General features: G+C 35.8%; 1 protein-coding gene across 2 annotated transcripts in view; it reads right to left on the bottom strand.

Moving 5' to 3' along the window:
- The window catches only part of CWC27 (CWC27 spliceosome associated cyclophilin), a 240,632-nt gene that overhangs the window by 59,994 nt on the left and 162,210 nt on the right, over window positions 1–18,428 (bottom strand). For both annotated transcript variants that reach the window (XM_060092935.1, XM_060092936.1), the window contains exons 13-14: window positions 6,761–6,870; window positions 2,122–2,225 (exon numbers count right to left, since the gene is read on the bottom strand). In XM_060092935.1, coding sequence (XP_059948918.1) covers window positions 2,122–2,225; window positions 6,761–6,870 — 214 coding nt within the window. The remainder of the gene's footprint in view (window positions 1–2,121; window positions 2,226–6,760; window positions 6,871–18,428) is intronic.

Genomic DNA, 18,428 nt, shown 5'->3' with positions numbered 1-18,428 from the left:
AGTGCCCCCATGTATTCTGTAAGAATACTAAAGGTACTTTAATTAGATGTTAGGTTAAAAAAATATACAAAAAGTATGTAGGTACATAGTGTAGAGTTCTGACTTTCTGGTTAGGTGACTGCAATTGCAAGCAGAAAGGAACCGCTGGTAATGGTTCCTTTACCCTATTTCCCCTTCCTTTACCACTTATTTTTGTTCCCCAGGTGGAGAACTAGCCAATGTCATTGACCAGTGATCTTTTTTTCCCCCAATCTGGTGAAGTTTCCCCATTTGTTTAACTCTCTAATGAGGATGTTAGAACATTGACTGTATTGTGAAATCACATCAAAAACAAGAATGACACTTTCAAAAACACTAATTGATATCTGATGCTAATGAGGAATTCAAAATGACAGGATACTGAACCAAGGGACTAGGAAGAACCTTGGGAAGGTAAACGGTCTTGCCAAGTTGAAAGTAAATTTGAATCCTGTGGGTTATGAGTTTCAAATGAAACTTCTGGGTTTAACTTTGTTGGTGACTTTCCTGTTCAATAAAAAAGGACTTAAATGGCTTACAAAAAGGTTAAAAAAACTTATTGGGCATCAAACTGCTCTTACAAAACACCATCTTGATGAGTTAAGTGTAAATGAATCAGAAACACATGGATCATATTTCCTTAAAAAATGCATATGGATTCAAAAATAAGGGGAAGAGGACTTGGCAAAACATTTTTTTGTGTGTAGTGGCTCAACCCAAAACACTTGAAAGATATTTTGAGACATTCAAAGAATCCAAAATAAAACTAAACCTGTCCAGTCATTTAAAAAAACAAAGTTTTTCTGGGCAATGTGCATTTATCTCTGTGGGCCATTCAACACTCACTGAGCCTTCACCTTTAGCAAAGAACTATGGGAGGAGCCAGCTTCTGCCTTAAGCAACTTTGAATTTAAGTATAAACAAATACACATAAGTAATAGAAACCTATTAAAAGAGACCTAGGGTTTTACAAAAATTGGCATCATAACCCAGACCATACAGAAATCACATATCGAGAAATATACAAGTAATTCCAGGATCGTATGGTAGGTAGGATTCATCCCATTCAAATCGTCATCACCCGGCCCTTTTGATTAAAGTTATATATAGTTGCAGAGCCTTACTTGCTTAAATGTTTTCTTAATAAGTGTTTTTCTGTCTTTTTTAATATGTGTTCCAGCCCTCTTTCCTCCACCCTCTAGATTTGTGAGTGCTCAACAAATCTTGCTGACTGGTTTCCTGGAGGATGGGAGTGTTGAACAGAGTTTTGAAATAGGGGAGAGATGCTGTTTGGCAGAGAGGAGTGAGGCTATGATTCTAGGTTGGGGTAATGGCACATGTGACAGTTCAGAGGCTCCAGAGGGTGAGTCATGTGTGGGGGGTGACCCACTGGCTTGCTCGCAGCAATGTGCCTGAGCCAGGGTGTAGTGCGGGCGTGCAGGCAGTTAGGTGCGGGGAGGCCTAATATACTACATGTGGAGTCAGCTGGAGGGCAGAGGAGTGTGAGAAGAGAAAAGCACAGTGCTTACTCTTTTTTTTTTCTCCTTTTTGCCAGTATAGGATAAAGTGCTAAGCACAGGACACATACAAGTCATTAATCCCTTTATTTCTTATCAGTGTCTTAAAAAGTTGAAAAACATCCAAAGATAAAAATAAGTTAACTATGCATGTATTGCTAGGATCCTGTAGGTCATAATTTGAAGAGGAACTTAGTAGGATTATGAAATGGACTAATGAGTTCTAAAATGTTTGTGGGAAAGTGTAAGAAGTTAATGACTCAGAATCTTTTAAGGCTGTTTTCTAGCTGTTTAACGTGAGTCTTATCTTTTCCACAATATTAGAAAGTTATTTAGGGCAAGGATAGGGTCATATATTTCCTGTGTATTTTCTACTGGCTAGCCCAATACTGGGAATACACCAAGCACTAAATAAATGCTTACTGAACTGAAATGAAGTAAAAGGGTGCCAAGGCCCTATAATGATGAGGGTATAATGGAAGGTAAAGTCTGAAAAAAAAAGGGATGATATAGTAGAAATATCCTAATAGTGTCTCTGCTTTGAGCTTGTTTGTTCATGGTAATATAAAGAAATCAAAGGCCTTACCATCCTTCATCATCTTCTACTTCTGGTTCAGAAATGTCATTTTCAGGAGTTTCAGCAATTGCTTGAGTGAGTTTAGATTTAAACTGGTTCAGCAGCGCAAGGGTCTGAAATAACAATTAGACTGCTAAGTTTACTGATAAGGATAAATATAATTTCAGAAGAGACATTTAAATTTGGTAGAAAAGAAAATATCCTTCCAGGATGTAAAACACTTAATTTTTTTAATTTTGAAGGAAAATAACAAAACTGCCTTCCAGCTGCAACAGTGATTGATATTCACAAACCTTGACATTGCCCCATTTGCACTTGCACTGACATTTTCCCTCAGGGATATGTGACTATTTTCTGATTTGGGGAAAATAAATTTGTTTATGTAGAAGATGTTTAAACTTTAAAATGCATGCTTACTAATAGCTAAGTTTTTAGTGTCCACAAGATAGGGAGGTACTTCACTAAGACATGTGAAATCAAAAAAAACCCCACCAAAAACAAATAGTATTGAACAAATTTCCAAAAATATAAAAATGTCAATGTTGGGGAAGGTGAAATGAATGAACATGTTAATTGTTGGAAGGTGCGTAAATTGGAGTGACATCTTTGGAAAGTTTTTTATACATATCAGAAACTTTAAAACGATCATTCCCTTTGATTCAATAATTCCAATCCTGGGAATACATGTAGAAAAATAATCTGAAACACCGAAAATGGCTTATGCAAAAGATGTGCACTGCAGCAATATTCATACAAGTGAAAAATGGAAACATGTTAAATGTCTATTAATGAGGAGCTAGATAAATTTGGTAAAAAGCAATGAATATGTGATTACACTATTATTAAAATTATACACAAGAAATATTATATTCTATTGTTAAGTGAAAGAAGTAGGATATAAATATCACATTGAGTGTGTTTTTGTAAAAAAGGGACTATTTCTCTGATATTTTTATTTTTGGCTCCAATGTCCTTTGTAGGTAAAAGGAAACAGCAGGTGCCTGAAATTTTAATCATATTGTCCCCTGGCTTTACCTTAACAGTTTGCTTCAGAATTTGAGTAGAGAATCAGAAATTAGAGAAATGTTTTTTTATTCTATAGTTTTAAAAAGTACATAACTGTGAAATGGGATAAAGTACTACCTTGTCTAAAAAAATCAAGTTTCTAATTAAGATGCTGGTACATTGAATTCAGTACTAAAATACAGTTGACCCTTAAACAACATGAGTGTTAGGGGCACCAACCCTCTGAGCGGTTGAAAATCCACTCATAACTTTACAGCCAGCTCTCCCTCTACATTGGTGGTTATGCAACCAACTGCAGTTGGTCTAGAACTGTAGTACATATTTACTGAAAGAAATTCACATATAAGTGGACCCACAAAGTTCAAAGCTGTGTTGTTCAAGGGCCAACTGTACTTACATTTCATAAGGAAAAATGTGTGTGATAGTTCAATATGTGAATAACAAATATAATAAAGAATCACAGTAACTTGGAGGCTCCAGAATTTATCTAAAATATCATTAAGACCATGGTTCATGAAAAAATTAAGTAGGTTTTGGTGGTCTAGAACTTAAGCTCAATAAAGACAGGTGATGTCAAAATGTCTGCAAGAAACAAAGGCAGTTATTGCTAAAAAATGATAGTGAAAAGTGCCTTATATGTTTCTGCAAAATTTAATGCCCACATGGACAATGGTGGAAAATATATACATTACCATAGTTGCTGAATGAGATGAGTTTTAAGGAAAAACTATAAATTCTATAGAATATTCTCATAGGCATTCTGAGGGCTGCTAGCATGTGAGGGTTTAGATATTTTATCTGTTTCTAGAGTAGCAATTGTAGGACTAAGCTCTTCAAACAATGTTAACAGATGAAGAAAACATCCTTTGTTTTAAAACCTTATTCATTAAAAAAACCTTTCACCTACAAACTTTTATTGTATTTGCTTTATAATAAAAAAAGTGATTATTGTAGAAATATTAGAAAACAAAGAGAAGCAAAACAAAAATATCTATTATCCCACCACTAAGAATAAGTAACCATTGTGGACATTTGGTATATATTCTTCAAGGCTTCTTAAGTGTTTCTGTGTGTGTATATATCTATATATTATATAAATATATACCTCTACATGTCTATCTCTATCTCTATCTCTATCTCTATATCTATCTATCTATCTATCACTTAAAAGCAAACCCCATCAATTTTTGATGGTGGATCTTCACACACTTGGAAACGTCTTTTCTGAGGGCATAAAGAAAAATGAAAACAAAGGAGACCTCTTAGTGGAATGAAATTTTCAAACTTCCTAGAAAACTGTGCCAGACCTGGATTTTATTCTTTTGAGTTGAAAGTGGCGAGGCAGTCTGTTTTTAGAGCCAATTAACGTGCTACTGGTATTTGCTCAAAAAAGGAGGGCTGGGACTATGACAAACAAAAAAACATCCTCTCAGCCTTTCTTAATTTCTCCTATATTCAAGATTGGACTTTCTCTAGTTGCATTCAAAAGGCAAGAAAGGACACTAGGCAGAAAAGCTAACACCACAAAAAAAATGGGGCCCAATATAGGTTGAAGAAGATAGGATCTGCATGGAGGCATTTCTGTTTGGCATCTCCAGGGGAATTAGTCTTCTAGCTTTTGCTGAAGGAATGTAGGGCCAACCATTAACAGCATGCTCTTCAGCACAGAGCAAGCCTTCCCTGCATGAAGAAGCTGTGTTGAAGGGGCCTGCCCTGGCACACTTTGTGCATGCATATCTACACAGAAGAGTCTCTCAAATGGCCTCTGGGCTGCCAGTCCTGCCCCGGGTCCAGTCTACTCTCCATACCGCAGCCAGGTTGGAGGGATCTTCCCATAGTGCAAATGAGATCATATCACCTCCTTCCTTCGATGGCTCCCCACTGCTCTTAGGGTAAATCTCAACTCCATAATATGGCTCAAAAATATCTTGTGTGAACTGGCTCCCGCTTACCTCTCCAGACTCATCTCTTTCTTTCTCTTAGTCTAAGTTCCAGTCATACTTAACATCTTTTAGTTCTTTGCAAAAGAGGTCAAAGACTCCTCATATACTGTCCCTTTAGTCTAGCCATGTTATGTCCTATCCACCCTCAAAGCTCAGCTGACAAATCATTTTCTCAGGGAGGCCTTCCCAGATTCTTATGCCATGTTAGGTCCTACTGTTATACACCGACATAGTTTCCTGTATCTAACCTGTCATAATGTTCACCCCATTTTATTTGTATTACTTAACTGCCTCTTTTTCCTGATAGCTCAGAGAAGACAGGGATGTTTCTACCTCGTTTACCACCAAATACAGTGATTAGGACATGGTAGATTCTTAATAATTATTTACTAGGAGGGAAGAAAGAGGAATGCAAGAATAAGAGTGATCCTTCACATCTTTTGGTAGTACATTCAGAGGACTTTGTGAGTCCATGAAAACAAGTTAATAAAGTACTTTTTCCTAATTTCATTTGATGTGCCATTTCTTTAGAAAACTACACATGTTAGTTCTCTGTAATTACAATTTACTATACCTGAATTCTTGTTGAATTTTCCCTATGATTATTTTCACTCCGGGCACTGATGCATGATCTTCCTTACCAGTAATTAGGTGTCATTTATAATATAGTTCCCGATTAGATTAATTTATTCAAATAGGCTTGGGCTTTTTTTTTTTGCAGTACGTGGGCCTCTCACTGTTGTGGCCTCTCCCGTTGCGGAGGACAGGCTCTGGACGCGCAGGCTTAGTGGCCATGGCTCACGGGCCTAGCCGCTCCGCGGCATGTGGGATCTTCCCGGACCGGGGCACGAACCCGTGTCCCCTGCATCGGCAGGCGGACTCTCAACCACTGCGCCACCAGGGAAGCCCTAGGCTTGGGCTTTTTAATTTACTTTTATTTTGCCTATTTTATTTATATGCCTAAAATGGCATGTTCTCATGTATATATGGCAGCACCGAATATAAGTAATTTTGGTCTGCCCCCTAGCTTTTCAACATAAAGAGCTGCTGAAGAGATTCATTTTATCAAGTGCCAAGTGCTGCATGGTGTTGACTCCCAAATTGATGAGCTTGCTTCCTGTCTCTTTTTTATTCTTGATTTCTGACAATCCTCTTATATTACTACTTAAAGATTCAGGAATGACTTTCAGTAAGCAGACTTTTGTGGTATTATTTATGGTAGAAGTCAACTAGCGGACAAAGTGCCTTATTTACAGGCACTGTACAATTTCAAGTGGAGCTGCCTAGGCAGCAGGTGAGATGCTGATCCAGAAGAGACACCTTCATCATTTATAATCCCCCCATCTCATAATATTCACTTAGTCAAAGGTTCTACCTGAGTATCTGGTAATATGTGGTTTTACTACATGCCTTCCTGTGTTTAATAAGGGAGTACAAGGTTGAAACCTGAAAGTTTTAGGCTTTATGCCTTTATGTCAGGAAAGAACTCTGTCATCTGGATCTTTGCTTAAGTGGCCAAGGTCCTTGTCACTTCACCCCTATATTAATATATCCTTAATATATCCATTTTTAAGAGGTGATGTTTCCCCTTGTGTATAATCAAATTAGGCTCCATTAACAACACTTGAAGACAATTAAAAGGCAATGAACTGTATATGGATTTTGGTTTGTGAAGTTACCTGGTCTTCACGGGAAGTTCCCTTCTTTGCCTGCTGCTTCCTCAAAGCTTCATACTTTTGCTTTTCTCGTCTGTATTCTGCAACAGCACCATCTGGAGCAGCCTCCTCCTCTGAGGAATAATAGAATAGTCTTAGGATAAATAGTAAAAAGGCTCTATGGAAGCTCCACAATGATTACCTAGATTAGAAAGTGATTGATGTTAATTTATCAACCAATTTTATAAACATCTTTATTATATATTGTACTATTGTAGTTGTTCTCAACTGTATTCATTTGACTATAAAATCATCTATCTCACTTTTTTTCTTCAGTTAATTCTTTTTTTATTTTTTATTTTATATTGGAGTATAGTTGATTAACAATGTTGTGTTAGTTTCAGGTGTACAGCAAAGTGACTCAGTTATACATATACATGTATCTATTCTTTTTCAAATTCTTTTCCCATTTAGGTTGTTACATAATATTGACCAGAGTTCCCTGTGCTATACAGTAGGTCCTTGTTGGTTATCCATTTTAAATACAGCAGTGTGTACATGTCAATCTCCAACTCCCTAACTATCCCTCCCCCTAACCCTTCCCCCTGTCTGTCTCACTTTTAAAATAAGTAAGGTATTCCTAAAGTTCAGCAATACCATTTTACATTATCCTCTTGTCTTATAAGATATAATCTTTCAATACTGGTTGATTTTCCAATTACCTGCCACTTTTGCTCCCCAGTTAAAATAATAACAACAACAAACAATTTCAATTTAATGGCATCATAAAATATAAATATATCTAACAAAAAATCAGTTAGGACAGTTACCTAGAGCAGATAGAAATAATTTTTGCTAAATTAGAAATTAGAAGAAAAAATCTATGGATTTGATCCTGCAATAATTCCATACAAACAAAGATTAACTAACATCTGGGTTCACAGAATACAGGTTTGCCTCAGAAAAAAAAGTACTAACATTTTACAGTATGTTACATTTATATATATTAATGAAAATTTGTGACTTAAGGAAAAAAAAAACCAAAAACCTATCTCTTCTCATCTTTGGCTGGCAAACCAAGATGAGCCAGCTGAAATCAAGAATACCAGTAATCTTTCTAATCAAGCCTTGGCTTGTTGCTTGCCTCTTTGTTACCTAGTTTGAGGAAAATAATTAATGTGTAATGTATTAATGATCAGCCATTTTGTTCAAGAGATTGTTTAGTTAAAAAAATGTGTGAACTAAGAAACAAGTAGTCTTTATGTTTATCTAATATGATTTTGATGTGGGTCAAAGGGTACAAAGATTCAATTATGTGGGATAGAAAAGTCTGGAGATCTAATGTACAGCATGGTAACTACAGTTAATAATACTGTATTGTATAATTAAAATTTGCTAAGAAAGTTGATCACCACACATACACACACACACAAACTGTAACTTTGTAAGGTGATGGATATGTTAATTAGCTAGACTGTGGTAATCATTTAACAATGGTTTCTCTAGTTCTTAGTCTTCTGAGATTTTTAATTGTCTGGCTTTAGGATGTCTTTCCTCTCCTCCTGTTTTTATTTCTAGCCAAAATGAATAGGCAAACAGCTTGAGAATAGCTGTGAAATCAGCTGACCTTTCATTATATACATCTGTGATACCAAGATTAAGCCTGCTAAGGTTCCATCTGGACTGCATGGAAACTATAACCCAAACATTTCTACATGGTACACAGAGTCAAACGCAATGATATCTGCTGCACAAACTCAACTGTGTGAAAAATATGGTCAACTCTTCTATTTCCTAACTGGGTATATCATATCAGTATAAACTACTTCTGTTTATAGTGTGATCAAATGTTCACAGCACATTCATTTTTCATGTTTTTATTTCTCAACACTACTCTGAGTAATCTCCTTAGCTCTATATTTCAGTTCACTAATTCTCTGTTTAGTTGTATCTAATCAGTTTTTAAGATATAAACTGAGTCACTGATTTTAATAATCATAGCTTAAAATTCTAGACACTTGTTATGTTTTATCTTTCAGATTATTCTTGGGGATCCTTCTATTATGTCTCCTGACTCTCTCCCCAGAGTGGTTATTTCCCCATGTGTTTTCTAATTTTTGACTGTGCATGTACCTACAGCTAGAGATACATCTTCATCATGCTCCATAGGAATCCTTGGCACCCAGGATTATGTAAGGAGTCCTACAGAGAGCTTTTGCATTTGTTTCTACCAGGAAATTAAGGGGTTTCATTAGTGCACAGCCATTTTTTCCCCAAGTTAATTTCCTGGCTTAGGGTTCCTGTACCATACAGGCAGTGTACATTCAGACTTTATAGCTGTGCCTTGTAGAGTTTTAGAGTTTTGATTTTTTTTATGATAGACTTTTTTTTTTCCTCCCACATAGAGCTCTGAAAAATGACATGCTTCTTTGTGGCCTTCCTGACCAGGTGGACATTTTTTTTAGTTCCTTCCTCTCTTGATCCAAGACTATATCTCTGTCCAAGTGTGAGATTAAAACCTCAGCTTCTAGCTATCAGAGCCTACATCTGGTTCCAATATCCCCCTGGGCAACTATAGTGTCAACTTGCCCACTTAATGCTCTGGTTATGCCTCACCTTTGTTTCTGGTATGTAGGAATTTTCCTTTCTTTCTTACCTTCTCTCTCCCTCCACTCCCTTTCACTTTCCCTCACCCTGCCAGCCCCCTCTCTGTCTCTTTCAAGCTTGGGTAAGTATTTAAATTGGGCTGGATCATATTTTATCCAGAATTTCTATATATTTGTAGAAGGAGAAAGTTCTGTCTTAACTCAGTCCATGTTGCCAGAACAGGAAGTAGCACATTCATTTCTCATGTACTTGAATGCCCCTGAATAAACAAAAATTGAATAAGTGACTGGGTGATTTTAGTCACATAAAACTAGCTAATAAAATATAAAAGGAGTTGGAAAAAAATCAGTTTAGTACAGAGTGCTCTACTTCTGCTTTTCTTAAAAATCTCAATATATGCTGGATGATAATTTATAAATAATGACACAGTATGACAACTATTTGTTATTAACTGAAATTTCTATAAAATATATGCTAAATAAATAGGAATGAAGAATGGAGGGGAAAAGAACATTTAGTAAAAACCTACTATCTGTTAGGTACCATGCTAAGGTTCTTTGACTATCCATGAAGAAAGTATCTATAAACCTATTTTACAAATTAGGAAATAGGATAAGACCACAATTAGAATATACGAAAGCTGGAACTTGAAGCCAGGTCTCTAGGATACTAAAATCCCACACTGTGCCCTACTGTCTTCAATTAAAACTTCAGTTCAGAAAATAAAATTTAGTAAGTGCTGCCCACATGCCTGACACTCTAGGAATGCTATGAACGATATCTAAAGCATACATGATGCAGGCTTTTCATTCTAGAAAGTAATCTAAAGAGTAAAATAAACATAATATATGTAAAATAGTTAAGAAATCAAGCCATTGATTGTAAGTATTATGTTGCTGATTCTTGGGTAGAATATTAGCCAACTAGAGAGGAGTTAAAGCTTACCCATGTTATAGTGTTAGAATAAAAAAAATTAATATCTTAGTGACCTCTGAGATAATATTAGGAAATATATATACAAAGGTTTGGTGACAAGAATGTCCAACAACACTATAACCATCAATTTACTACTAGAGCATCAGTTTGCTAGAGCACTAGAACTTAGCTAGTGTCCCATGTGGATTAGCAGCAGAACTTGGGCTAAAACTTATGTTCTGACTCCTAGTTTTGGTGACAATCTGTAATAAGACTAAAGGTTCAATACTGCACTTTTCCCCCTGCGTGTTATAAAGAATGTCTCTAACTGTTCCCTAAGAACTAGTCAGAAACATAATCTTTGCTCCACTTGAATCTCTTCATTACAAAACCTTTTTGTTCTGAGCATAAAGAAGTGATGACTACTCAATTATTGGTTACTTAGCTAATGAACCAATGGTATCCATCTATTACAAATCTCATTTTATAGATAAAAGGGCTTATACCCTCTACTGTCTCAGTACCAGAGCTCAAGGAGCTAAAAGCTTCAAGTAGCTGCACGTTCATTCATTTTTATAAAAAGTTTAGTAAGTGATTATTATGTGTCAGAAACTGTTAATAAAGCTACTTATAAATGATTTTAAATAGATCTAGATCCACTATTTCAAGGAAATTTTTGAAAAATTCCCATAATAAATAAAAACTTTTATATAAATAAAGGTAAATGTTATTTACTAGTGATAACAGTAAACAACATTTGAAAACAAAAGGGACAGACTTTAGTGTATACAGAAAAATACCAAAGCTACTGACATCTCATCATACTTATTCAAAGTATGATTAAAACAAAGTATGTTTTAATCAAATTTTATACATACCAGATCTTAAATTAATTCTAGGAAAAGTACCAGACTTGAAAATAGCTAGCATGATAGCTAACATTTCAAGTACTCACTGTGTGCCAGATACTAGTACCTTGAATTACTTGTTTAATCCTCATAACCAACAACCCTATGAGGAAGTCATATTATTAACCCCATTTTGCTGATAAGGTAACTAGGGCAGTAAGAGGTTAGATAACTTATCTCAGGGATTATAAACACGAGAATAAGAAACCATGCAGTCTAGCTCTAAAGTACAGCCTATTTAACCAGCTTGCTTATTTCTTCTTCATGTCTGAAACACAAGAAAACTTAGAAGAAAATATTCCAATCTGACATAAAAAGGCATCAGGTCACCATACTGGATGTGTCCTGATGAAATAAAGTCCTACCAAAAAAAGGTCCTGAATTCCTCCCAGACCATAATAAATGAGAACTGCAGTCTGCCAAACAGTGGGTTAATGAAAATAATTTGCTAGAAAGAGTTCTTTATGGCTTTTCTTGGTTCTCCATAATTAATCATATATTGTCCTCATTTGAGTTTTTAAACACTTTGTAGATGCTAACTTCGTTATATCAGAACTGCCTCTTGGTACTGCCCCCCTTGGCTATAAACTCAAATGGCAGGGACAGTGCCCTGTTTGTGGACTAGTATATTCCTTGCATATAGTATGTACTCAATAAATAGTAGCTGAATGGACAAATGAACAGAGTGATCATTTTTAGATCTTAAATTACAACAGTGTGCATGGTTGCCTTATAGCTCTTGCTGGATAGAATGGCTCCTTGAGGGTCTTGTAGGGGGTTAGGTCCCCTAGTGTACAAATACTTTTTCTGTAGATAGCTGCCTAATTAAGTTGAGTTGTAAGGAATTAGATGATTTCTGACACTTATTAAATAGAGGTGAGAGGAGTAAAAGTCAACTTGAAGGCAATTATCCCTGATTAAGCCCTTGAGCAGTGAGCTTTCTGAGTAGAATCCCTGTAAGAGCTGCAGCCATTCATTGCAGCCATTGAATGAATGTAGCCATTTATTGAGGCTTCATCTCCTTGAGGAGCTACTGGGGAGAAACTACATATCCTCCACCCCAGTCAAAATGCCTGTTTTTTGGTTTGTTTTAGTAAGAAAATCCATTATAGAAATGATAACAGTGGGAATATTCTGTGACATTAAAATGAGAGCCTACATATAATATATTCATAGCTATAATCCATAATATTTATTGAGTGAACCTGTACTAATTTTGTTTTGAAGATAATTGAAAGTGTTTAGATGATATCTTAAAAAGGTGAATAAGAAGAAAACTGTTTTCTCTATCCAGTGAAACTGCTCAAATAAAAACTAATTCACAATAAAGAAATTATATAATGGAGGTATCTATGTGCACATTTATGAAGAGTAGGTAGAAGTTTAGGCAAAGACTGGGCTAAAAGTTTAATTTTTTCTGTACTATGAACTAAAGTAAGAAATCTGCAATTTATTAATTTCATTTAACCTATTTTTATTTTCAGCATATTTTTAATTCTACAAACCAAACAATGCTGGCTCCATCTGGTGGTCAAAATAAGCCTCTGTAGCTTCATGAAAATTAGTCAAAAGTGGTTAAATAATTTAGGAACTACATAAAATAATATGCTTGAACATTGAGGTATGCTTCAGCACCAAACATTAAGTGGAATTGTCTACATTTACACAAATTTTTAATTTTTCTTTCTCTGTTGTTCATCCTAGCCTCATTTCTTCATGTTATTTTGGAGCTTAAAATAATTCTCAAAAGAAAGTAATATGGAATATTTTCCTCTGTGTTTTTCTATTAGCTGATTTGAGAACTCTGAAGGTAACACGTTATAAAACAGTTAAATTTATCCACATTTTCAGACTGTATTCCATTTTGGAATATAAACTATTAAAATACTGATTTTCAGTTGTATTTTCCATTAGGCACTTCCAGGAGGGCTGGCTAGTGAACATATGATAGTTCATATCTAGGGGGGTCTAAATATTCATATTCTATTGGCTATTTAATCTTAAGTTTTAAATTTAGTACAAAAGGAATATGTCCAGAATCACAAGACAAAAATATTAATACTAGGAAGTTCTTAGAGGGTAATAACTTGCTCATTTTACAGATGAGAAAACTGAGGCTCAGCGAGGTTAAATGATTATGCCAAGCTGGGAATATCAGAAACCAGATTTTTTGATAACCCAATGTTGTTTCCTCTCTATATACACTGCTATGTGTACTTTCTCTTTGTAGTACATAATCACTGCAGATATATGTCATTACAATCTAACAATCACTTTGAAATTCTATACAGTTGTCCCTCAGTATCTGTGGGGAATTGGTTCCAGGACCCCCAATGCCCGTACTGAAATCCAAGGATGCTCAAGTTCCTTATATTTGCATATAACCTATGTACATCCTCCCATATCCTTTAAATCAACTCTAGATTACTCATAATACCTAATACAATGTAAATGCTACGTAAATAGTTGCTGGTGTGCAGCAAATTCAAGTTTTGCTTTCTGGAACTTTCTGGAATTTTTTTCTTCCCAGAATATGGTCTACCCAAGGTTGGCTGAATCTGTGGATGGGGAACCCATGGATATGGAGGGCTGACTGTACATTTACAGTACAGTGTGACCATTTATAAAATGGCATGAATATCCAATATAGGTGTAGTTCTCTAATTAGAAGTTTTCTTAATTTTTACTTTTGTTACTTTCCCTTAAGATATTAGTAATTAAAAAAAAATTGTTTTGAAAGCCCCACTCCTTTTCAAATACAAAATTTTGCCTCTTTTTTTAGAGTATTATATATTGCTTTGTTGAGTTTATAATTCAAATAGCAGTCATGTTGGTAATAATTTATAGTCATAACATCACATAAATTAATTACCACAAAGTATATATTACATTAAAAATCAACTCAAATAAAGTTAAGTGAACTTATCTAATGAATTAAGAGATAAGAGAACTTAGATTGGTAAAAACAGGTTCTGAACACTAAACATTAAATTGATTTAAATTAGGCTTAGTTGTCTTTTACTAATGAAGTTTTTAATTGTATAGACTCTCTGATAAGCTTTTTATCAGATGTTTCTCCATTCTTATTAATAATGAGCACAAGAAACAATTACAATATATAAATAGTTACTGAGGGACATGAATGGCTTCTCTTCTGGGGGCTCCAGCTTCCCACCTGTTGGCTGTAGTCTGTGCTCCTGTTCACTTTTACCTCATTCCCCCTCACATGGACTTTAGGACTAGCACAAGGTTGATTGATGTTGCCCCCAGGCCCCTCAACAGAGCACGCTTTGTATTTCTCCATATGGTGTGACCCACAATTCTTGTAGTTTGATGGCCATTTTGACAACATCCCTAGGTTGCCCTGTCATTCTGGGTGTGGAACCTACAAATTATATACTCTATGTTGTAGCAATAAGAAGAAAGCCCCGAATTCTTCAAGATAAAAAGATTTCATGAAGCCAATCAAGGAGAACACTAAAGAAAGAATTGCTATCTAAAAATCACCTAAGGCTATGGTTAACCTAGCAAATTCAACACTGCAGAATATCATGCTTGCTAACAGTACTTAAAGGAGGGTTCTATTATTTTGTAGTAAACTCATGAGGTACTTTTCTTCAAGTAATTATGAGAGTTTCCAAACTGGTTCAAAATAGTCCTTAAATACTTGCATGTGTGGTATGTCAGAGTATTTTTCCTGTTCTCTATGTGACTGAGGAAACTGAAGCAATAAAGTGGCTTCTAAAATACAAGTACAACCACTACTACCAGCACCATCACCAGTTTTTAAGACCTAGCATGTCTGAGATACAATACTAGGAACTCTGTGCCTGCTTTCTCACTTAATGTTGTAACAACAGAAGGAGTATTATTGTCTCCATTTTATGCATGAGGAAACAGAGGTTCAGAGATGTTAAGTGTCTTGCCCAGGGTTATATGGCTAATAAATGATAGAGCAAGGAATTGAAATCAGGGCTGTCAGACTTCAAAGCCCACGCTTTTTCTACCCTGTTATACTGCAGACAGTTATGGAGGGGGGCACTGTTATGTATGAGAGTGAGGGAAACAAAGGCAGTTCTGATGTTGAGGAGCTTATAGGCTGGAAAGTGGATAAGACGTACTCTTTAACTGTGTGGTGGTACAAATGACATATGAGAGGTCCTGATAAAGTACTTATAAAATTTATGCAGAGGAGGAAGAGGGAAAGTTGGGTGGAGGAAGTGGCAGTATAACTGGGCCTTAAAGGAGAAATAAGATTTAGCCGCAGCAGGTAGAAGAGACAACATAACCAAAGCATGAAAGCAACATAGTGCAGGATACACACGAGGAAGAGGAAAAATGTTTTGTGAAAATGAAGAATGGGTAAATAAAATGGGGAATAAGGAAAATAAGATAAAAATCTGATCATGTAAGTAATCTGAACTTCATTAGGGGAAGCAAAGAGTGAAATGGAGCAGGGCCCTATGGTCTGCATGACCGTGTCCGCAGCCTGCCTTTTGTCTGTGGAAGAACTTTAGCCAAAGAATATGTTTAATCAGAGAAGTGAGAAAATGCAGAAGCAAAGAAAAGCAGTCAAACAGGACAAAACAATAATGGTTTAGTCAGTAAGCAAAGTCAAGGGCCTTTAGTTCCTTCTCAAGGGCCACAGATAATATTCTGAGCCATATCCTGTGAACTTGTGAGCTGTCTTACAGATACTGAAAGCCCCATCAGGTGGAAGGAGTTAACTACATGATGACCAGGCTGTAGCCATGACATAAGCTGTCACACTTCCAAGAATTTGCCTCAAAGAACTGGAAACAAACCGACCCTGGAACTGAAGACTAACTGTACCTCAAACAATCAAGATGACGCTGATCGGACCACCCATGACTAATTTCAAGATGCCTGTCAGAGCTGACTGTAGCCGCCTCCCTCAGCCTATAAGAGCTCTTGCCCAGAGGGAGTCGGCCTCTGACGGTGTTCCCTGCACCCCCCACCCCTGGTTGCCGGCATCTGAAATAAAGCAAACTTTCCTTTCCACCAACCTTGCTTTTTTATTGGCTTTTGAGCGGTGAACAACCGGACCCTACTTTCGGTTACAGGAGGAGCCACAATCTATACCTTGAGGGTCACAAGTGTTTGTGAGCCTTTTAGATAATGAAATGAAGTGTGCTGAACCACCCTAGATTGTTATGTTGCTTGAACTCATTTCTAAGAATTTTTTTAAAGGGTGTTTTCTTATTATGGTACCAGCTTAAGTTAGTTAATAAAATTACAGTGCCAAGTTTCCTGACATCCATACTTCTCTTAATCAATGAAAACAATGCTTTTCCCAAGTTCAGTGACCAAGAGAGCAAAGGCAAGTGAGTAAGAGAGAGAGAGAGACAAAGAAAGAAACTGACTCCCCAAATCTTGTTGGAATTTCTCCCTAATTATTTTAGGAAGAAACTTTGAAAAATATCCTGGTAAAATAAATTTCCCACATCTATCAGAATATTCTAATTTAAATATGAAAATATGAGCCATTATTTGAAAGGATGATACTCAGTGTTTCTGGCTCTGTTCAGTATCTCAGATTTTTTTTTTTTTAACCTGCCTAGACTGTTCTATAATCTGGTTCAGATTTTACCCCTTCTTCCCCAACCCCCATCTTTAATGATATCTCTAACAAGCTACATCTTGAGATGAAGTGAGGGTAGAAAAAAAGTTAATCAAACTCTGCTTCATCTGAAGTTGACTGTGTCCAAATATGCCTTCTGGAATCTGGGGTTAGAGGGTGAGTTGGATGGGGGTCACCTTGCTCAGTCTTAGTGGTAATGCTGTGAATTGCAGGCCAGTCCTCAATCTGCTGATTCTGGCTTCATGCTAACAGGTCATATTGCTTGTGGCTTATTTTATTTTATTTTTAAAGGAAACGATGCTTTGCAGTTTTATACAGTAGCGGAAAGAGTATTGGACCGAAGATCTGACTCCTCAAATCTACTGTTTAAGTTAGGGTGAGTACAAAATATCTTTAATACTTTGGTTTCTTTCTTTGCAAAATGGACAAAATAATACTTGTTTAATCTACTTCTCAGGACTGTTACAGAACTAAATGTAATGAGGCATGTGACAGGATTTTGTAAACTATTCATGTTATATAAGTAGGAGGTATTATTTGGCAGAGAATACAGGGCACCATATTTTATGTCTATAAGCTACTTATAGCTATGGTTCCCTTCAAATGATTAAATCTCATTTGAAGGAGCAAGGAGTAGACACAATATTTTTCATTTTATTAACATACTTGTTTGAATAAAAATAGTTCTGTATATTAAATCTTTTCAAAGAACCAATAAAACATAATTGGAAGAAATGTGGAAAATCCTTTTGTGACGTGCATTATCAGAACAATTTGTATTTTTCAAAATTTGAATGTTCAAGGTAGCATTCTTATTATGAGCCTTACTTACAATTCTGAATTTGCTTAAGAATAAGCAGTATCTGCTGGCATGCTGGTAGGATGGAAAATGCTTTGCTACTCCTATCTTCTACCTGTAGCTAACACTTATACAAATAGTGCTTTCCATGTGCCAGTCATTTTAAATGATTTAGCAATAATACCTCATTTAAATACAATAAGGAAGTAGCTGCCACTAGAAAGACCAGGGCATTACACTTGGAAACCTATCCTTTTGGAAAAAACTGAAAACTAAAAAAAATATGTGATGAGTGAATGTCAGTGAGCTGTCACTGAAAAGGGTGCCAAAGTTGGATCCAAGCTGTGAGTTTCTTGAGGGCAGGGACTTTTCTTTATATATAATGGCTTTATTTGCCATTTTGTGTCTAGAGCCTAAAATAGTGCCTATATGTTTTCTGGCATTTGATAAAATATTATTATAATGAATAAATTTTTTAAAAAAGGAAAGTGATATTTCAGAGGAAAGTGGATTCTTAAAGAAAGAAATTGAGAGTGGGAAATGGTAGTGTGTCAAAGCAGAGTAGGCTGAAAAACTATCCTTCTTTGTCTCAAACCATGAAGAGCTGTAATCATTAGGTGCTATCTTAGGCTTAATGTCTCTGAACATTTCTTATATGGTACCCACAGCCAAAAAATGATCAGGAAACAATCAAAATATAATACTCATCAAGGTGGTTTATCAACTAAAGTTGAAGTATCTAAACTCTATGGTACAAAAACATATTTGCTGGATAAAAAAAATGATTTAAAAAGTGCCTAAGTTTTCACATGGCATTAATTAATCCTTTAATGAAGAAGGATTATTTCAGTTTGTTTGTCT

Source organism: Mesoplodon densirostris, chromosome 3 (genome assembly GCF_025265405.1).
Source record: "Mesoplodon densirostris isolate mMesDen1 chromosome 3, mMesDen1 primary haplotype, whole genome shotgun sequence".
Taxonomy (NCBI): domain Eukaryota; kingdom Metazoa; phylum Chordata; class Mammalia; order Artiodactyla; family Ziphiidae; genus Mesoplodon; species Mesoplodon densirostris.
This window is presented reverse-complemented; position numbering and strand designations above follow the sequence as displayed.